The 21,249-nt window shown below is 37.6% G+C and overlaps 1 protein-coding gene and 1 long non-coding RNA gene across 2 annotated transcripts; one reads left to right on the forward strand and one right to left on the reverse strand.

Annotated features, from left to right (window-relative positions):
- Positions 1–1,838: 1,838 nt before the first annotated feature.
- Positions 1,839–13,603, forward strand: LOC131629863 (uncharacterized). The gene is made up of 2 exons (XR_009292138.1): positions 1,839–11,616; positions 12,139–13,603. It is a non-coding gene; the product is annotated as an uncharacterized LOC131629863 (long non-coding RNA).
- Positions 13,604–16,627: 3,024 nt separating this feature from the next.
- Positions 16,628–19,296, reverse strand: LOC131629862 (ABC transporter G family member 20-like). Its single transcript, XM_058900666.1, has one exon. It carries the CDS (start codon positions 19,136–19,138, stop codon positions 16,877–16,879), a length of 2,262 nt encoding a protein of 753 aa, XP_058756649.1. The 5' UTR covers positions 19,139–19,296; the 3' UTR covers positions 16,628–16,876.
- Positions 19,297–21,249: the final 1,953 nt, after the last annotated feature.

The raw sequence follows: 21,249 nt of genomic DNA on the forward strand, positions 1-21,249 counted from the left end.
GCACACCATGTGTTTGTTTAAATTTTACAATGAACTTTCATCAATTTAAAACCATCATTTTATATTCATTCATGAATAAAGTATTATTAATGTGTTATTTTTACTTGATTATAGCCAAAATAGGCGTTCGCAAAACTCAGGGTTTTGTAGTCTGCGGATCCATCAATTAGACGATTAATGTTGGGTAGTGGATATGAATCTATAAGGAAAATGGCATTAAACTCAGTGAAGTCAAGGCACATGCACCATTTATTTGAGGATTTTCGCACCAAAACGACGTTATCTAGCCAAGATGGGTACTTCACCTCTGTTATAAAATTGACACTTCTCAGCTTCTAGACCTATTCATCAATGGTTTCTCTCTTCTCTTCGCCCATTTTACGCCTTCTTTGAGAGATTGACTTCACTGTATAATCAAAGGTGAGTCGATATAATGCCATTCCAGTATTTAGCTCAACCAAGTCAAAGGGCCTCACTGGGGTGAGCCTTTTGTTCTCTACTTCCAATCTAAGATCCAACTTTTTGACCTCTATTTCCTTCTTTCATGGAAGTCGGGTGGAGACAACGACGATTTGTTCCCTTCTCATTTCTAGTTTATTTTGATAACATTTATGGATAACCTCTTGATCCCCATACACCATCCTAACTCGTTCGTTAGGTAGCATATACTTCATGCTTAAACGAAGGATGGACAAGACTGCCCCTAATAGGTTAAGGGCATACTGTAACACCCCTTTCTAATACCCCAAATATTTAAACATATAATCAGAGTAAATAAGTATGCATATAAACAAAGGGCGTCACATCGACGTTTCCAAAAACTAAAAGCTTTCCAAAAACCAACATCATTCATCATCAAATATACAATTACTCTTGGTCATCAAGGTAACACATTTCACTTGTCATAATTCATCAAGAATATGCATTCACGGCGGAAAATAATAAATACTCATGAATTTCATAAATGATCATGTTCCATACCATAATCATATCTCAATAATAATCCACAACATAATATAACGTCATATCCAAGATATTCGACACTATGGCCTCTCAACAACAAATCACAAACATACATGTTCAAAAGATAGTATCATAATGCAAATCCAAAACAAAACATGAGTTCAATACTACTAATTCCCAACTCAGTGTTACATGACCAGAGCATTGACTCACTACCTAATCACTCAACAAACTCGGATGCTTTCCGGCTAACCTCGCACGAGCTACTAAGTTTCGGAACCTGCACGTTACCAACAAATGGAAACATTCAATCAGAAGGGTGAGAATTCAAATTATTATGAAGAAAGTATAATAAAGTACAATGATTTAATTAACAATCATAGGAATTCATCACACCTCGCATATTCATGTAAATAGTATTATCTAATATATTTCACATGTTCAAATAAATGAATTGGCATTTTATTTCGAATAAATGAATTGGCATAGTTGGTAAGAATTTGAGCGTGAAAAGCACAATAGCGAGAGGTCCCTGGTTCGAATCTCACTTCTAACATTTTTCCCTTTTATTTAATTCTAACTTTATTTCACTTTTGTTCAAAAAATCACAAAAAATGTTTTTATATATTTAAGTATTATTTTCATATTCATTGTTTATTAAAAATACCTTTTTTACTTTATTCATATTTTATTCAAAAATTAAAAATATTTAAAAAAAAAAAAAAGATTTTGCTTTTCTTTGCATTTTAGAATAATATTTATATTTTAGAAAATAATCAATTTAAATTAGTTAGAATAATAAAAATCTAAATTTACGAATATTTTATTAATTACTTTGATCCATTTGAATTTTATCTTTCCAATTTTATTAACCTAATTTTACACTATAAATTGTCACAATTTCTACACTTTTAGGGGACGGCTCTCACTACCGACAATTTCGTGACCCTTCTTTTTTGAACATTCTTTCTACTCTGTAAATAAACCCTTTCACGTAACAATAACAACTAACAATTAACCCTTATTTTCTCGATACTCTTTCTGCACAACAAGTAACCCTTATTTTTTCTCATTCTCACAAAAAATCACTTTTTTCAATTACACCAAACTTCATGGAGCCTGCAAGAAAAGATTCTAGCACCAACATTCAGAATAAGCCTTTATTATAAACCATCACAGCACAATACAAAGGTTGCAACACCATATAACATAATTTGTGCAAAATTTTGTTTTTTTCTTTCTTTGGTTGTTGTTCTGAGTTACAGGAAACAAGAAGAAGGAGAATCCATATCACCACCGCGTGGAGTTGTCCCGATCGCCCCTCGTACATCGAAGGCTCAGCACGGACAAAAGATCTCCGCCGTGGATCCACCATTCAGCTCCGCCGTTTCCGGCCCAGTCAACGCCGACGACTACACCACCGCCACGCATCTACGATGGAAACACGGTATGTCGTCTTTCGATGTCGATTTGTTTTTTGACTGATATCTATTTCGGGTTCTTGTTGAAGATAGATAGACAGATATGGAGGGAAGATCATTATGGTTCTGCCCTTTGTAGTAAGAGAAATTGATTTTGGTGAAAAAGAAATTGAGGAAGGAGAGGTCAAGAATTCACGCCTACGCACCAACAGCCGGAATCGCAACAACCGTGAATCTGACAGCACCGACAACCTCCGGCCGATACGCTCATCGCCCAGCCGCCGCATCCAAACCGGAACCACCTACAGATTCCGGCGCCTCATCATCAGCATCGCACCAACAACCCTCCACCGACGCAGTGCCACGAACATACGGTCGATTAATCTCTTCTAATCACTGTTGATTTCTTGTTCTCTATGATTTTGTTTGTTTGTTTGATTTAGATTGAGGCTTTGGGAATTGAAAGAAGAGGATTTTTTTTGGCTCTGTGAGAGAAAAGAGGAAGGCAAGCGTGAATGAGAAAGAAGTCCCGTCAGATTTTATTTCCATCATAATTTGGTATATTTTTTTTTCGTTTTTGGTTTCTAATTATTTAATTTTGATAAGTGATACTTTTTCCATGAACCCTTGAGATTAGAAATTAGAGTTATATTGGTTTATTATTTCTATTTAATAATTGTGCCATTTTTTTTTCCTATTTTAGCGTACTGTTACGATTACATGTGTATAACAAACCCATTTGTTTGTTTTTACATTAGGTGTTAGATCTTTAGCATTTTAAAACAAGACATGTTCTTCTTGTTAACAAAATGTGGTACATTTTATAGATTAGAATTTTAATTCAATATTTACTATTTCATTATACTAAAAAACATCATGTATTAAATAAACAAATTGTTATCTTAGAGTTTAGTTTTTTTTCCTTATTACTAAAAACATCTAACCCATTCAAAAAACACTAAAAATTTAACTTCACATATAATTCAATTGTTAGATTTATTCTTGATAATATTTATTCATATTTTTGTCATTATTCATAATTTTATATATTCATACTATCATTTTCTTGTTTATTGCGAGGTACGTTTGAACTGCTTATCTATTCTCGGGGTATTCGCAAATTCATCCTCACTCTCACCACGAGATCTCCGATAATCCAGATCTAACGTCCAAGAGCTGCACCTCTACCATGCACCTTCACAAGGGAGCCACACAAGATCTCAAGGTTAACCAAAATCCTTCACCCATGCGCCGTGCCAATCGAAAAGCTAAGTTCCTGAATTCATATTTTATTTGATATCATTTTATTTTGCCTCTTTTAATTAAAATAGGGTTAGCTTCAATCGCCAATGAATTGGTAATACACTCACATTTTTCTGCCGTTGCCTTTGCCATTTTTCAGGATTAACCCCGAGACTTCCTCCGACTGTCAACCATGTCAGATCAAATTCAAAGCTAAGTGCCTTTTATTTATTTATTTTAATTCCTTTTATCTTTTTATTTTTAGGGTTAGTAATGTTTGCCTCCGAACCGATAATGCGCTCACCCTATTTTTGTTTTTCACCTTTTCAGGGTTTGCCAATTGCCAAAGCCTCGAGTATCGGTAACCCTAAACCCTGCTTTATTATTACTTGTGTCAAACCCTGATTAAGGGATCCACTGGTTTCATTGTCCCCTCTCCCATATTACCGTTGTTTTTGCCTTACATTATCTGCGTGGCTAGTAATTTAGGGAGTGATAACCTCGAATTGAACCTAGAATGACTAATTACAAGATAAATAACTGAATCAAATCACGTGATTGGTGCACACACGCACGCTTTTGGGTAACCTCTCTGTTGCCTTGTTGCCTGTTGCCTGTTGCCTTTGTGTTTTTTGCAGAATAAGCCATGTCCCTCGAATTTGAGGATACCTCAGCCATGCTGCCTCGATAATTAAAGGTCATACGACCCTAAATGATGCTGCCTTCGATACACAAATATGACCTCGACCCTCGGAAGTTGCCTACGGAAAAAGGCTGAGGTATCTTCTGGCTGCCTACGAAAAGGCTTATTCTGATCCTTCCCCTTAGACTACCTGCCCCTCTATGGCATGGGTCAGTCTTTGGGCGAACGATAACTCGACGACCCTTCAACCTCCAAACGAAAGGCTTCCTGCCCTCTTATGGCAAGGATTGACCCTTTCATTCTGAAAGGCTAAAAAGAGACCTATCATCTGAGTTTAAGGTAATTGCCCCTAATTGCCTTGCAATGCTCAATTTTCATATTCTTTCTCACAATTCTTCAAAAACTGGCTACGCTCATTTACGAGCTAAAGTCCACTTTTTTTCTTTCATCTACTTTTTCTAAAGACAAACGAGCAAGCAAAGCAATTAAGAGCCCATGGAAAACCATGGATGCAAAGGGTGCCTTACACCTTCCCTTTGCATAAATTACCCCCCGAACTCAGATTTCTTTAAAAGGTTTTTTTTGTTTCTTTTTGCCTTTCTGATTTAGTTTGGATAAAATAAAAGTCGGTGGCGACTCATGCTTAACCGCGGCATTTCGATCGATATAAAAGTCAGTTCACCGTATTACAGAACTGGCGACTCTGCTGGGGATAAATTTCGATAAAAGAGGGGTTACCTTAAAAGTTTAGGATTCACCTTAAATGTTTTCTATTGTTTGCTTTGTTTGCTTTAATTTTGCAGGGCTGTTTTGGGTATTTTGCTGTGTGAAAGATCCTAACCCGGATCTGAGTACCTTAGGTATATGGCATGAGATCAAGGAGACTGCACAGCGTATACTGATGTGGTTGATCTGATGGCCATCGTTAGTGTGACACATTGGTTTGTCCTGGTGTTCCTTGGGATCCGACCTGAGGAAATGCTTGGCTGCCGCGTGGTGTCATTAAGCACTAATTCGCCCTTAGAACCTTAGTCGAACTTGACTTTAGCCTGTTAGAAAGTAGCGAGATGGCTGGCTTTGGTTCCGACTGAAGTTGGTTGATACTCGAAGCTACACTCATATGGACTGGACTTTCAGGACCTTTTCGGTTGGCGATTCGATTGCCGAACTGAGATAAGCGCCTTCGAGAAAGGTCAATGATATGAGCTCCCTAGAACCCGATCTTTATATAGGACAGGTTTGAACCAACTAAACTTCAGGGGGAGGGTATATACCTATAGACCACGTGCAAGCCTAACCATAAGGCAAAATTGTGTGACTTGTGTGACTTGTTTGCGTTTGCTACTAACCTTTGTTTCATCGCAGGTTTTTGTTAAAAGGACTTGTTTGTCCTTACTACCCCACACTATGCCTAATGAACTGCATTCGCATAACATCATGACATCATAAGCATAACATGATTTAACTAACCCTTTTAAGGATCTTAGGAATTTAGGGCGCACAATTTCAGGTGCCCTTATCAAAGGTTGATTTCCTAATCAAGGGGCAAGAGGATTTATTTTTCTCTAGCCGTATACCTTCCAATTCAAAGACACGGTACCTAATCAAGGGGCAAGAGGATTTATTTTCCTCTAGCCATGTGCTTTCAAATTCAGAAGTATCCCGAATCAGAGGCGATGACCCACTCGATATGGTGAGCTTGATTCTCAAAGAAAGACGTTCAAAGACAAAATTCAGAATTCTTCAGACAAAGACGCGACCAAATCATTTTTTAATGTTGCTAACTAAATTCCTATAGATCCTTCAAAACATTGCATTTGCATCCATAACATCACATAACAGGTTTCTTACAATAGGTCTCTCATCCTTCCTCGCTGTTTATTTCAGCATAATGGATCTCGAACAATCTGTCAAAAATCTTCAAGCTCAGAATAACCAAATAATTTTTCACTTGGCCAAGGGGCAAGAAGAATTGAAGCCACTTCTGATCGAGAAAGAGAAAAATCAATATAAGCATCAAGGTGGTCAAGATAATCAAAGATCCAAGCCTAAGCGATCATTTTCTCTGTTATCCATGCCGTTGTCTCAAGTTCCGCAACAACTGCTCAATCAGAACTTGATAACTCTATTGCCTCCATATTCATTTCCTACCAACCCCACTCCTGGGTATAAGTACCATGCGAGATGCGCTTATCATTCAAATAGTCCTGGTCATGATACAAAGGATTGTTGGCAATTGAAGCACAAGATTCAAGACTTAATCGATGAAAAGATCATTGACTTCAATTCACCTGAGGAACTCCACTTGACTAATGTTGTGCACAATCGGAAAGGTCGCAATGAACATAACCAAACTGTGGGGACAATTGTGATCTCTACACCAGTTCCACAACAAAGACGCAAGTCAGATGTACCTAAGCGTCAATTCACAAAGATCAATATGTCATTGGCTCAAGCATTACAACACCTACTAAAGTCGGAGTTGATCACTTTAAAGGACCCCCCTAAGAATCCTAGTACTTCTGCTCGTAGCTATAATCCTAATGTGAGGTGTGCATATCACTCTGATAGTCCTGGTCATGATACAAATAGCTGCTGGTCATTGAAAAACAAGATTCAAGACATAATCGATGCTGGAGAAATTGAATTCAACCATCCGAGAACTCCTGTGGTGATCACCGCTCCTATGCCTAATCACGACAAGACTGATTAATGTCTAAGTGGATGAACTTTTAATCATTAGATTTACTTTCATGCGCAAATTTTATTCTGTTTGTTTAAACATTCGAATCATGATAGACATTATCTGTTTTAATAATCATTATCAGTGCATTGCATATGTTTGTCTTGGATACATTATTTCGTTATCACTCATTTTAAATTGCGTATTTACTTTGCATATGTTTTGTGTTTATTCAACTCCTGCTAAGCTGTAAGCCTTTTGAGGGAGGATGACGAAAACGATACCGCAATCTCATACAGTATGCTTTTGGACGGACTATGTTGACGATGTACAGGCATTGTTTCAATTCCTAAACAGTGGAGATATAAGGATGTTAATCCCTCGTCAACCTCTTTTGAGCCTAAGAAGAAGAAGTTTCTTTCTTGTACTAAATAAAACCCTTGATTATAACCTGGGGCAGGGTAGTTCTCAGTTAATTTGCTGTGCGTTCTATTTTAAGAGAATCATTCAGTACACCTTTCAACAAAGGTTTCAATCACAAGCGTTCATCCGCACACATCAAAGAAGTGTTGGAGATGTCAATCAAAAGCCAATGATGGTTCACCAATCATTAAGCAAGGCAGTCAATATCTTTCAAAAAAAAAATGAAAAAACATATATACAAAGAAAAACCTGCTAAGTCAAAAATCAAAAAGGTGACTTAGGCAAAAATCAAGGCATCCCGCTGACTGTAATCTAAAAAGAAAAAAAAAAAAACAGTTCAGGCAAAAATTAGGGATATCAAAAGGATGAAAACAGAGAAGTCAATAAGTTCCTGAACAACACAATGTTGTAACTACCAAAAGGAAGAAGTGACTGCCATCTCAAAAGTTATCTTTGCTTGTGAACTATCATCATTATCAAAGGTGCAAATCCAAAAGTCTCTTGGAACCTGAATGCATAAGTTTGATTTAGCTGAGCTTAGGACTGAAGATCATCACGAAGAGGGGTGGGTACAATAAACTTTGAGCCATTATCCTTTGTTTCTTAAAACCGTGAACCAAGCCACGTTACAACCCTTGAAAGTCCTAATTGAAGCATGGTTAGTTCGAAAGCGTACTGTCACCAAAAGGGTATCCTGACTCCTTAAGGTTTACCAAAAATGCTGAGTTGATATTTCTTTTTTACAAACATCACATTGTTACAAATATCATGCTTTTACAAATGTCATGCTTTATTACATCCTGTTTTAAATGTTTCAAAAAAACTCAAGACAAACGTATGCATTGCATCTCACGAATTCATTATTAAACATATTCTGCTACATAATTTCAAAAGTTAGCATCAGAAAAAACTTGCACAGGGTACAACTAATGACTGAAAGTTATCCCGATAGACAAAATTACTCCGAGAAGCGATGTCTCTACGTATACAAGGGGCATGGCCCGTTTTGCCCAATCAATCTGGGGCAATCAAGTCAACATTCCGAGAATCTCTTATGGATACTCGAGCAATCAGGGGCACGCATCCAAGTATACCTAAAGATACCCCCAATCAACATGGGACATTGTCTTGAGCCTATGAGCGCTGGGAGCATATCACCCATAGTGTACCTTTCATAAAGTCCTCGCGAGGCGAATCTTACCAAAGTTCCTGCTAACTGGGGCAAATCTATGCAAGTCCAGTTTGACATCTTCGATTAACACTCATTGGCACGTTCTAATCAACACAGATCCAGGAATGACAAGTGCTATAATACTGGGGGCAACTCTCAAGACACCCATGTCCCCCCACAGAGCCAGGTTCATAAAATCACATCCCCACAGAGCCAGGTTCATAAAATCACATCCCCGCAGAGCCAGGTTCATAAAATCACATCCCCAACAGAGTTGACATCTTCAACACCACCGACACTTTGTTCTTCTCCAACATGGCTTACTAATATCTTTCATCCCCAGTCAGGATCCATCAAATTACTATTCATCCCCAAGCAGAAGTCATAAATCCCCAGCTAAACATCTTCAAGACAAGACCAGACGTCAAAATCACAAAGACATAGAGATTTATTTTCTCGAAAAAGACAACATAAATCATATTTCGCATACCATACGGCACAAACATATTCATACATCGCATACATCACCTCATAAACATACAAAGTCTCTCATTTATTTTGAGGTACTCATTACATAACACATGCATCATGACATAAGAAAACTAACCTTTACTTTTCAGGATATTGCTGTCTCTGTTTTCAAAGTTAAGTCGACACCTTTGACGGTTCCTTAACGACCTTTCAGAATTAAGTCGATACCTTTGACGGTTCCTTAATAATCCATTTCAAAGTTAAGTCGACACCTTTGACGGTTCCTTAACGACCTTTTAGAATTAAGTCGATACCTTTGACGGTTCCTTAATGATCAACATTTCAGATTTAAGTCGATACCTTTGACGGTTCCTTAATGATCTACCTTTGGAAGTTAAGTCGATACCTTTGACGGTTCCTTAATGATCCACCTTCATATCTGAGTCGATACCTTTGACGGTGCCTCAGTGATATGCTTCGAATTTAAGTCGATACCTTTGACGGTTCCTTAATGATCTATCTCCAGAGTTAAGTCGACACCTTTGACGGTTCCTTAACAACCTTCCAGAATTAAGTCGATACCTTTGACGGTTCCTTAATAATCCAATGCAGAGTTAAGTCGACACCTTTGACGGTTCCTTAACAACCTACTTCAAATGTAAGTCGATACCTTTGACGGTTCCTTATACAATCTACCTTCATATCTGAGTCGATACCTTTGACGGTGCCTCAGTGATATGCTTCGAATTTAAGTCGATACCTTTGACGGTTCCTTAAATAATCCAATTCAGACTTGAGTCAATACCTCAGACGGTTCCTCAAAAAATCAACATTCAAAGGCTAGAAGCAGAAACCTCGCAATAATCAATACCCCAACAGCTATTGGATGGCATCTTCAAAGCCCATCTCCGACAAAAGTCCCTGCCTTAGCTAGGGCAAATTTCTTGGTATTCTAGTGTTCAATAATCTTCCACCTTCAGATACCGACTGACATACAAACCACTCTACATCTTCAGGTTTAAGAAAATTGAACAGGGGCAGCTGTCATACCCCAAAATTTGCCCTCATATATTTACAAACGTCATTTTATTTCGAATAAATGAATTGACATAGTTGGTAAGAATTTGAGCGTGAAAAGCACAATAGCGAGAGGTCCCTGGTTCGAATCTCACTTCTAACATTTTTCCCTTTTATTTAATTCTAACTTTATTTCACTTTTGTTCAAAAAATCACAAAAAATGTTTTTATATATTTAAGTATTATTTTCATATTCATTGTTTATTAAAAATACCTTTTTTACTTTATTCATATTTTATTAAAAAATTAAAAATATTTAAAAAAAAAAGATTTTGCTTTTCTTTGCATTTTAGAATAATATTTATATTTTAGAAAACAATCAATTTAAATTAGTTAGAATAATAAAAATCTAAATTTACGAATATTTTATTAATTACTTTGATCCATTTGAATTTTATCTTTCCAATTTTGTTAACCTAATTTTACACTATAAATTGTCACAATTTCTACACTTTTAGGGGACGGCTCTCACTACCGACAATTTCGTGACCCTTCTTTTTTGAACATTCTTTCTACTCTGTAAATAAACCCTTTCACGTAACAATAACAACTAACAATTAACCCTTATTTTCTCGATACTCTTTCTGCACAACAAGTAACCCTTATTTTTTCTCATTCTCACAAAAAATCACCTTTTTCAATTACACCAAACTTCATGGAGCCTGCAAGAAAAGATTCTAGCACCAACATTCAGAATAAGCCTTTATTATAAACCATCACAGCACAATACAAAGGTTGCAACACCATATAACATAATTTGTGCAAAATTTTGTTTTTTTCTTTCTTTGGTTGTTGTTCTGAGTTACAGGAAACAAGAAGAAGGAGAATCCATATCACCACCGCGTGGAGTTGTCCCGATCGCCCCTCGTACATCGAAGGCTCAGCACGGACAAAAGATCTCCGCCGTGGATCCACCATTCAGCTCCGCCGTTTCCGGCCCAGTCAACGCCGACGACTACACCACCGCCACGCATCTACGATGGAAACACGGTATGTCGTCTTTCGATGTCGATTTGTTTTTTGACTGATATCTATTTCGGGTTCTTGTTGAAGATAGATAGACAGATATGGAGGGAAGATCATTATGGTTCTGCCCTTTGTAGTAAGAGAAATTGATTTTGGTGAAAAAGAAATTGAGGAAGGAGAGGTCAAGAATTCACGCCTACGCACCAACAGCCGGAATCGCAACAACCGTGAATCTGACAGCACCGACAACCTCCGGCCGATACGCTCATCGCCCAGCCGCCGCATCCAAACCGGAACCACCTACAGATTCCGGCGCCTCATCATCAGCATCGCACCAACAACCCTCCACCGACGCAGTGCCACGAACATACGGTCGATTAATCTCTTCTAATCACTGTTGATTTCTTGTTCTCTATGATTTTGTTTGTTTGTTTGATTTAGATTGAGGCTTTGGGAATTGAAAGAAGAGGATTTTTTTTGGCTCTGTGAGAGAAAAGAGGAAGGCAAGCGTGAATGAGAAAGAAGTCCCGTCAGATTTTATTTCCATCATAATTTGGTATATTTTTTTTTCGTTTTTGGTTTCTAATTATTTAATTTTGATAAGTGATACTTTTTCCATGAACCCTTGAGATTAGAAATTAGAGTTATATTGGTTTATTATTTCTATTTAATAATTGTGCCATTTTTTTTTCCTATTTTAGCGTACTGTTACGATTACATGTGTATAACAAACCCATTTGTTTGTTTTTACATTAGGTGTTAGATCTTTAGCATTTTAAAACAAGACATGTTCTTCTTGTTAACAAAATGTGGTACATTTTATAGATTAGAATTTTAATTCAATATTTACTATTTCATTATACTAAAAAACATCATGTATTAAATAAACAAATTGTTATCTTAGAGTTTAGTTTTTTTTCCTTATTACTAAAAACATCTAACCCATTCAAAAAACACTAAAAATTTAACTTCACATATAATTCAATTGTTAGATTTATTCTTGATAATATTTATTCATATTTTTGTCATTATTCATAATTTTATATATTCATACTATCATTTTCTTGTTTATTGCGAGGTACGTTTGAACTGCTTATCTATTCTCGGGGTATTCGCAAATTCATCCTCACTCTCACCACGAGATCTCCGATAATCCAGATCTAACGTCCAAGAGCTGCACCTCTACCATGCACCTTCACAAGGGAGCCACACAAGATCTCAAGGTTAACCAAAATCCTTCACCCATGCGCCGTGCCAATCGAAAAGCTAAGTTCCTGAATTCATATTTTATTTGATATCATTTTATTTTGCCTCTTTTAATTAAAATAGGGTTAGCTTCAATCGCCAATGAATTGGTAATACACTCACATTTTTCTGCCGTTGCCTTTGCCATTTTTCAGGATTAACCCCGAGACTTCCTCCGACTGTCAACCATGTCAGATCAAATTCAAAGCTAAGTGCCTTTTATTTATTTATTTTAATTCCTTTTATCTTTTTATTTTTAGGGTTAGTAATGTTTGCCTCCGAACCGATAATGCGCTCACCCTATTTTTGTTTTTCACCTTTTCAGGGTTTGCCAATTGCCAAAGCCTCGAGTATCGGTAACCCTAAACCCTGCTTTATTATTACTTGTGTCAAACCCTGATTAAGGGATCCACTGGTTTCATTGTCCCCTCTCCCATATTACTGTTGTTTTTGCCTTACATTATCTGCGTGGCTAGTAATTTAGGGAGTGATAACCTCGAATTGAACCTAGAATGACTAATTACAAGATAAATAACTGAATCAAATCACGTGATTGGTGCACACACGCACGCTTTTGGGTAACCTCTCTGTTGCCTTGTTGCCTGTTGCCTGTTGCCTTTGTGTTTTTTGCAGAATAAGCCATGTCCCTCGAATTTGAGGATACCTCAGCCATGCTGCCTCGATAATTAAAGGTCATACGACCCTAAATGATGCTGCCTTCGATACACAAATATGACCTCGACCCTCGGAAGTTGCCTACGGAAAAAGGCTGAGGTATCTTCTGGCTGCCTACGAAAAGGCTTATTCTGATCCTTCCCCTTAGACTACCTGCCCCTCTATGGCATGGGTCAGTCTTTGGGCGAACGATAACTCGACGACCCTTCAACCTCCAAACGAAAGGCTTCCTGCCCTCTTATGGCAAGGATTGACCCTTTCATTCTGAAAGGCTAAAAAGAGACCTATCATCTGAGTTTAAGGTAATTGCCCCTAATTGCCTTGCAATGCTCAATTTTCATATTCTTTCTCACAATTCTTCAAAAACTGGCTACGCTCATTTACGAGCTAAAGTCCACTTTTTTTCTTTCATCTACTTTTTCTAAAGACAAACGAGCAAGCAAAGCAATTAAGAGCCCATGGAAAACCATGGATGCAAAGGGTGCCTTACACCTTCCCTTTGCATAAATTACCCCCCGAACTCAGATTTCTTTAAAAGGTTTTTTTTTGTTTCTTTTTGCCTTTCTGATTTAGTTTGGATAAAATAAAAGTCGGTGGCGACTCATGCTTAACCGCGACATTTCGATCGATATAAAAGTCAGTTCACCGTATTACATACACATTCATAACAAATATACTATTCACATATATAGGCCAATTATAAAATACGAACACAAATTCCAATTAACACTAGTATCATACTGTCTCATGTTAATCCGCGGTTGCCAAAATATATATGAATACACGCTTTCGCAAACATCATCTAATCACTAGGATTCATGCCATACGACTACCCACAGAGAACAATATCAAAACAACATCATTAGCATAGCAATATATTATTCTCAATATAAATATTCAACCAAAACACAATTACGGTCAAATTCTCAAAACACCGCAATTTACCGACAAAACGAATAATCTATTCAAGTCCAAGTATATTCCCAATCAAATAAACTTATTGAAATTAATTCAACTATTAATTTAACCAACCAATTAATATCACACTATATTAATTTCAATTCACTTTTGTTTCTATTCCATTCCCAAATTCTAGCATCCTACTGTAACAGGGCATTTTGTTCTACTTGTGCTACTGTTTCACAATTCATTATCCTACTCTTTCAATTATATTTCATCTCATAATTATGTTTCATTTCTATTGTAATATACCATTATATATGTTTCTTAAGCAACAGTATGAAAACATGAAATAGAACAGGACACATGTATAAAACAGAAAAGAAAACAAAATAATAGAACACAATGAAATAGCATAAAACGAAAGTATTATGGCATAAGTGGGGTGTGCCGGTCGGCATCCCCTTCTCCTACACAATGCCGCACGTCATGGGCTATACTACCGACCGTCGTGGTCCCATTGCCGAACGGCAAGGCTCCCACCATTTCCTCATTTTGTTCTGTTTCCCTCATTTCCACTACGCACAAAATTTCCATTATTGTTTCAAATTCAATTTCTACTTCCTACACAGTAATTTATTTCCTATTACTAAATCAATTTCTCTTTTCCATTAACATATTCTATGAACTCAGTATACAATTTAACAACAACACAATCAAAGGACATTTTTATGGATTCAACCAACAACAAACCTAATCCTGTTAATTTATCCATTGACCCAATCATACTAACCCATTAATAATAAGGATTCTCCCCCTTACCTTGGTAAATATGGACTCTTTCACCATAGCTCTAAGATTTTCTCCAAAAGAAATCCTTTCTAACATCATTTGGAGACACGCCTAAAAACCAGTTCGGAAATCGGCTTATCAGACGAACTTAAAACCCTCAAAATGAAAATCACTCCGGTCAGAACTTACCTTTATGAGTCAGGAATGCCGTGACCAAGTATCGGAACGATCCAACGGTTGGGTTGAGAGATACGCCCGATTTGCCAAGGTGGTTTTCTGCTAAAACTTGCTCCGAAAATTGAGGCTTCCTCTATAATTTTTCTTCTTCCCTCAAATGCTTTCCCTTTGAGCTTTTCTCTCTTCTATTTTTTCTTTCTCCCCCAAAATGAGTTATGATTCTCCAACCCTAATATCTAATCTTACTATCTCTTATCTTAATGGGCTTAACCCATAATCCATCTATTATGTTATATTCTACCACTTAGGCACAAATCATTAAAATCTCTCTAATTACTTAATTAAGCCAAATAACACAAACACACACATAATTAAATACTTAAATAATTATTATATCACATAATAACTAAATAGATAAATAATTATTAACACCATCAAATAATATAATTACTAAAATAATAGCGAATAAAATCGGGTTGTTACACAGACCGTCCCATGATGACATTGTAGGGGGATTTGGCGTCTACTACTAGATACTTCACCTTGACGGTCTTAACGGTGGCCTCCAAATCGAAAGTTATTTCAAGTGTTATGTAGCCTTTCACCGGCATATGTTCGCTTGAAAGACCAACTAAGGAGCCTTGGAATGTTTGGATATCTTCTAGGTGAAGTCGGAGCCTCTTAAAGGCAATTCAGAATATGACGTCTGCTGAGCTATCAGGAACAATCCGTACTCGATTTACGTCTAAATTATCATATTGTACTGTAATTACCATGTGATTAATATTATGAGGGGTGATGCAAATGGCGTCCTCGTTGGAGAAAGTGATTTTCTACTTAAACTCCTTTTCCAAGTTTATTTTACAGACGGCAGGTATGAATTTTTCCGCCAAAACCTATCTAGCATTTTTTTATGAGAAGAACTCAATTTTTACCATCGACGAAAGCTCCGATGGTGTTAAGAGAAATATTTGAATTTGGTGTTTCCATTCTCTCGAGGAAGATGATGAAAATGAGTGGTGAATGATGATGAGAATGATCCAAGTTAGTTTTATCAGCCCCACGGTGGGCGCCAATTGTACTTGCTAAAAGTACAATGAACGACAATCCCTAGATGTGTAGGGTTGTCTAAGTGTTTTATGGTTGTTATGGTGTTAGAGTAAACTCATGCATGGATGGTGAAAATCAATTGAATGTCCCATCTCAACTCAATGGTTGAGGTATTTGTGTGAATCCCTTGGGCCTATTTCTCGGGACCTAAGAGGGTGGTAACCGCCTTCTACTCTCATGGCTTCCTTCTTTGACTTTTTGTCATACCATTTCGGGTGTGTCATTTCCCACGTTTTCATAAGTGAGCTAGTGTACCAAACAATAGACGTGTGTTGTGATAAATGAGCGACTAGTAACCCTGCTCTAGGCATTGAATATTATTTACCTTCCTTAGTGCATATTGCTCTGCCTCTTGTATATCCTTTGTGAATATACTAGTACATGAACTTTGACCTTAATGACCATTAATTGGTATTGGTATGCTCAATGAGAGGAATAATGACCTTGATGACTTTCAATGAGTATTAAATACACAAAATATCATAAGTATTATATAAACTCGCAATCATGGAAGAATAAAGAGGGCAATCGGTATGCATAACTGTCACAATTCAACCAAGTCACCAAGACTTTACTGATCTTCATTAATAAAGTTTTATTGGTGTAATTTTACGAGTAAAAAAATTAACCCAGAAAGATTGAGCATGTAAATAAACCACACAAGTATTATTTAAGGTAACCATTCAAAAAGTAAAATCATTCTAGCAATACAATCATCACAATTTTTCATAAAGAAAAAATAAGCACAAGAAGCTTTTAGTAATCAATTAATTAACCTTGATCAAGATGATAAATGAAGTTATTCGGTTTGTTTTTCTGCTGCACTCTGGACGTGATTAATAATTACTAGTACAATAATGTTATAGGAAGGAACACAAATTTTAATGTAACAAATACTACTATACAAACTTTTGAGCTTATTTCCTTTTGTTCTTGCTTCCAAAAAGCAACGCCAAGTAAAAGAGGAAGCGAAAGAAGAAACCCCAAGCAATGGTAATGTACAAGCAATTCCATTTACTTAGCTGCGTGATCCCCTGCTGCTTCAGTACATCTTCTCCTGTAACAACACAAGTGTCGCTCGTTATGGTAATCCCAAGCGTCCTGCTCATGCTCTTCAACAGCTCCACCTTCAAACTCCCTGGAACATCGCCGAGCGGCGTGTTATCGAACATCTGAATCCCTCTCACAAAGCATCTTGGTGGGTTAATAGCAAACTCATTCTGAAGCACTCCTTCATAAGGGTACTTCACTAGTGACAGGTAATGGAACCATATCCAGTAAGGTGGAATTCTGTCTCTGCTGATGAAGAATCCGCTGAAGAGAAGAAAGTAGGCCATTATGGCAACCACGACGGTAAAACCAAGCATCACATGAGAAACTACGCCGGAGAGGAACGTCACGAAGGAACTCCCTGCCCAGAAAGAAGCTAAAATGGTTAAAAAGTAGAACAAGAAACCAGATGTCCCGCCGGCGAGTCCGACCGACCAGAAGGTAGTTATGGCGAAAGTGAAGGAGAGGAAGACGAGTGCAGGGAGGGAGATGATGGAGTGAGCGAGGACGTAAGAGGAACGACGGTAAGCGTTGTAGGCTGTTTCTCTCATGAAAATATAACGCTCTTGGAGGAAAACGGGAATGGCTTCTGCGCAAGTGTAGAAGGTTGTTGACATGGCGAAGGCAAAGAAACCTAAACGCTCTTGAACACCTTTTGGTGAGTTGTCAAGATGGTAGAAGATAGTGGCTAATATTCCTCCGGTGACCAGAACTGCACCTAATCGGATTCCGAATAATTCCGGCATCCGACGGGAGTTTGTTAGAGAACGTTTTCCAATAACCGCCATTTCAATCCAAAATGGATTTGCAAACGTGGCAACTGAAGCGGTTGAGTTTCCGTTTTCGTTTCCACCGTTAGTTCCTGAGACTAATTTTCCCCTTGAGATACTCGCACTGATGGCGTCCTTTAACAACAGTTTGGCTCCGACGTTTGCCGAGAGTGGTTGATTTTTCAACTGCCATGTTTTGTTGAACTCCACAAGACCTTTGGTTCCTCCCGGAGTTTCTTCAAGCTCGCGGATTAGGTCCAGTGCAAATTCGGTACGGTTCTCGTTCTCCGGTATAGGATGACCGAACTCGGAGAAAAAACTAGGGAGGCTCGCCGGAGAACCGCTGTAGACGGTTTGGCCGTGAGAGAGGAAGATCAAACGGTCTAACAATCCGAGGATTCTGTAGCTTGGTTGATGAACTGACATCATGACGATACTCCCGCTTTGAGCAATTCGCTGTAAGACCTTAACCACCATGTATGCGCTGGTGGAGTCAAGTCCGGATGTTGGTTCGTCTAAGAATAAAATGATTGGATCGTGGATGATGTCTGTGCCGATCGAGACACGGCGGCGTTCTCCACCTGAGACACCGCGGTGGCCTTCGTCTCCTATGACTGTTGAGGCAGCGTTGCGGAGACCGAGCTGATCGATGAGAGCTTGGACACGAGCTTTTTTCTTTGATTTGGAGAGAGAGCGAGGGAGTCTAAACTCCGCAGAGAACATAAGAGTTTCTTCCACGGTGAGCATGGGGAAGAGAAGATCATCTTGCATGACATAAGCTGAAATTACTTTCTGGAGACTTGACTCCAGAACGTCTCCGTTTAGAGTTATAGTACCTTTGAGAGACTCTTTGGAAATTCTGTCAGCGAGAGCGTCGATGAGAGTTGATTTTCCAGAGCCGCTTGCGCCGAGAACTGCCATGATTTCTCCGTCTCTTGCTTCACCGGAGATGTTGTTGAGGAGAATCTTGGTTCCATTTGGTTTGGTATCGGTTTCATGATCCGTTGGAAGAGAATTTTGATTGAAAGAAAAGCATGTCAACTTTCTGTCTAGCTTGACGCTGTAAGTCAAGTCAGTGAAAGAAAGAAAAAAAGGTGGGGGGAGAGTGGTGGAAGAAGAGGGTGAAGAAAGGTCGAGAACATGGTGTGGTTGAGCATTATTGTTGTCGTTTTGAGCATCTTCAACGCGTTTAAGGAGTTCACCGAGTGTAGGAGAGTGAAGGGTTCGTCGTGTTTTGAGGGGACTGGGAACGAGTTCCATAGATTGGTTGAAGAAAGGAAGCATGTCGTGGTGGGAGACTGGTTTAGGAGGCGTGGGGTTTAAGGAAGACACTGCATGCATGGGTGAATCAATAATCATGACAAATACATGATGCTGCTTGATTCAAGAGAATGGAATTAGTGGAGTTATATAATGGAAAAAAGAGTTGATGTTTTGTGATTCAATTATTTAATTATTCAACTACGAAGTAAAAACCCATACGTTGCTTGCTTAATTTAACAAGGATGGGATTAGCAGGTGGTCAGGTAAAGGGGGTTGTGACATTAACGTTTCAATACTGCTCAACTAAACTATTTTTGTAGTATGATTTGCAATTTTATTATCTAATAATTCGATTCTAAAGAAACGGGGTGGGATAATCCTAGAATTTCTGCTGTTTGGATTTGAATTCCAATTCTACATAATATCAAGCAATTTCTCCCTTTTAATTTACTAATTTTTTATATTCATTTAAAAAAAAAAATAAAGATATACTTGTTGAAAATATTCACTAATAATTAGACCATTAACTCAATTCATATAGTAAGAAGTTCTAGGACCCAATAACCAAACTTAACTGTCCATATTTGAAATATCTTAAGACAAAGACACGTGTTTAGGTTTACTCGATAAAGGCTATGGAGAGCATGATCCTTATGATAGGGCGAGAGTAAAAAGTTACTCAAGAAAACACACACAATCCCATGATGACATATGTATTTGTTAAGAGTATAATAGTGTCAACCCTTAATTGTGTAGAGTTGTTTGAAGGTCGTTGTTGGTGTTAAAGCAAGCTCACACAGAGATGGTGAAAAACTCCGTATCTATGTGGTTTCTAAGTGAATGAATATCCTCTCAACTTCCTTAGTTGAGGTATTTATTGACATCTCTTGATATGAGTTCTAGGACCCAGGCAACAATTATTCTCCCATCTCTTAGGAGTGTGAGACCGTTAATATCCTTATTTTGTGGGGAGCGTGGATACTTTCTTTGTCTGAACTTCTATACCGTTAGTGCCCTATGACACGTCAATCCCCATGTTTCATGAGTGGGTAATAAGTGGTTTTCACCAAACCCAACATAGCGTGAATGGTGCGACCAAAGGGTGAATGCTGTAAATAATGGGTGCGTGTTATGATCAACGGGAGGCTACAACCTCAGTCTTGGGCAGCGAGATGTGTTAGCCATGTGTTCGCCCCGAACTAGCTTGCCTTACTCTCCTTTTGCTTACCTTCTCTAAGGTAAAATAGAATTATCCCAGTACAACGTATACGAATGCTTGCAAAAAAAAAAAGATAGACTTAAATCATTTTTTACCCTAGTACTAAACTCTTTGACCTTGATCATGATATCTTACTAGCAAGGTCTATCTCATAACATTTATCAATAATATGTGACATTCATCATAGAGACACACTAAATCCATTGCTAAACCACACAATGAAAAAACTAAGAAAGATGGTGTGAGCTAAGTTTCCACTTGAAGATATGAGACTATTGTCAAAATCCAGGCTCATATAAATAAATTATGATGTCAAAATAAGAACTTGAAAAATTCATATTCAAGACATTAAACAAGTTAAAAAAGATGATTCAACGGAAAAATTGGACGACCCTCAACCCTAACATTGAAATTTGGGATGCACAAATTCTAGAGAACTTTAAATTACCCCTGCATGGTTCAATTGGAAGCGAGACCCCAAAGATAATTTGGTGGTCATAAACAACCAAATAACCATCATAGGAGCCACTTAAAGCTAATTTGGTATACTTCACTCAAAGTTAAACCACTTCAAGAAAATCCATATGTCGAAAACTAGGTTGAAAATTCATATGTCAATTCACCATGAGGGGGACATTGCTAAAATTTGACTCGAAGCCCATCTCTAATGTTGCTCCATTACGATATTTATACTTTACATATACACAATCTTTCCAAATTTACAACATCTCACACATGTTTCATTTTTTCTTCACATAAGACCTTCCTCTAGAAATTAACACTGAGTTTGATGAAGTATTGTCCTCACCCTTTCTTGGTTGGTTTTCTATTAAACACATGTGTCAGTATACACAATATAATATTAGAAAGTGATAAAAGAATAATAGTATTGTTCCTACAAAGATTGGATTAACTTAAGTTGATTCCTCAAGATCAAAATTTGTGAATAGTCATGAGCAAAAGAATGTAATAATAGTTGTTGTCACAG

This window comes from Vicia villosa, unplaced genomic scaffold (assembly GCF_029867415.1).
Source record: "Vicia villosa cultivar HV-30 ecotype Madison, WI unplaced genomic scaffold, Vvil1.0 ctg.000621F_1_1, whole genome shotgun sequence".
Lineage (NCBI taxonomy): Eukaryota > Viridiplantae > Streptophyta > Magnoliopsida > Fabales > Fabaceae > Vicia > Vicia villosa.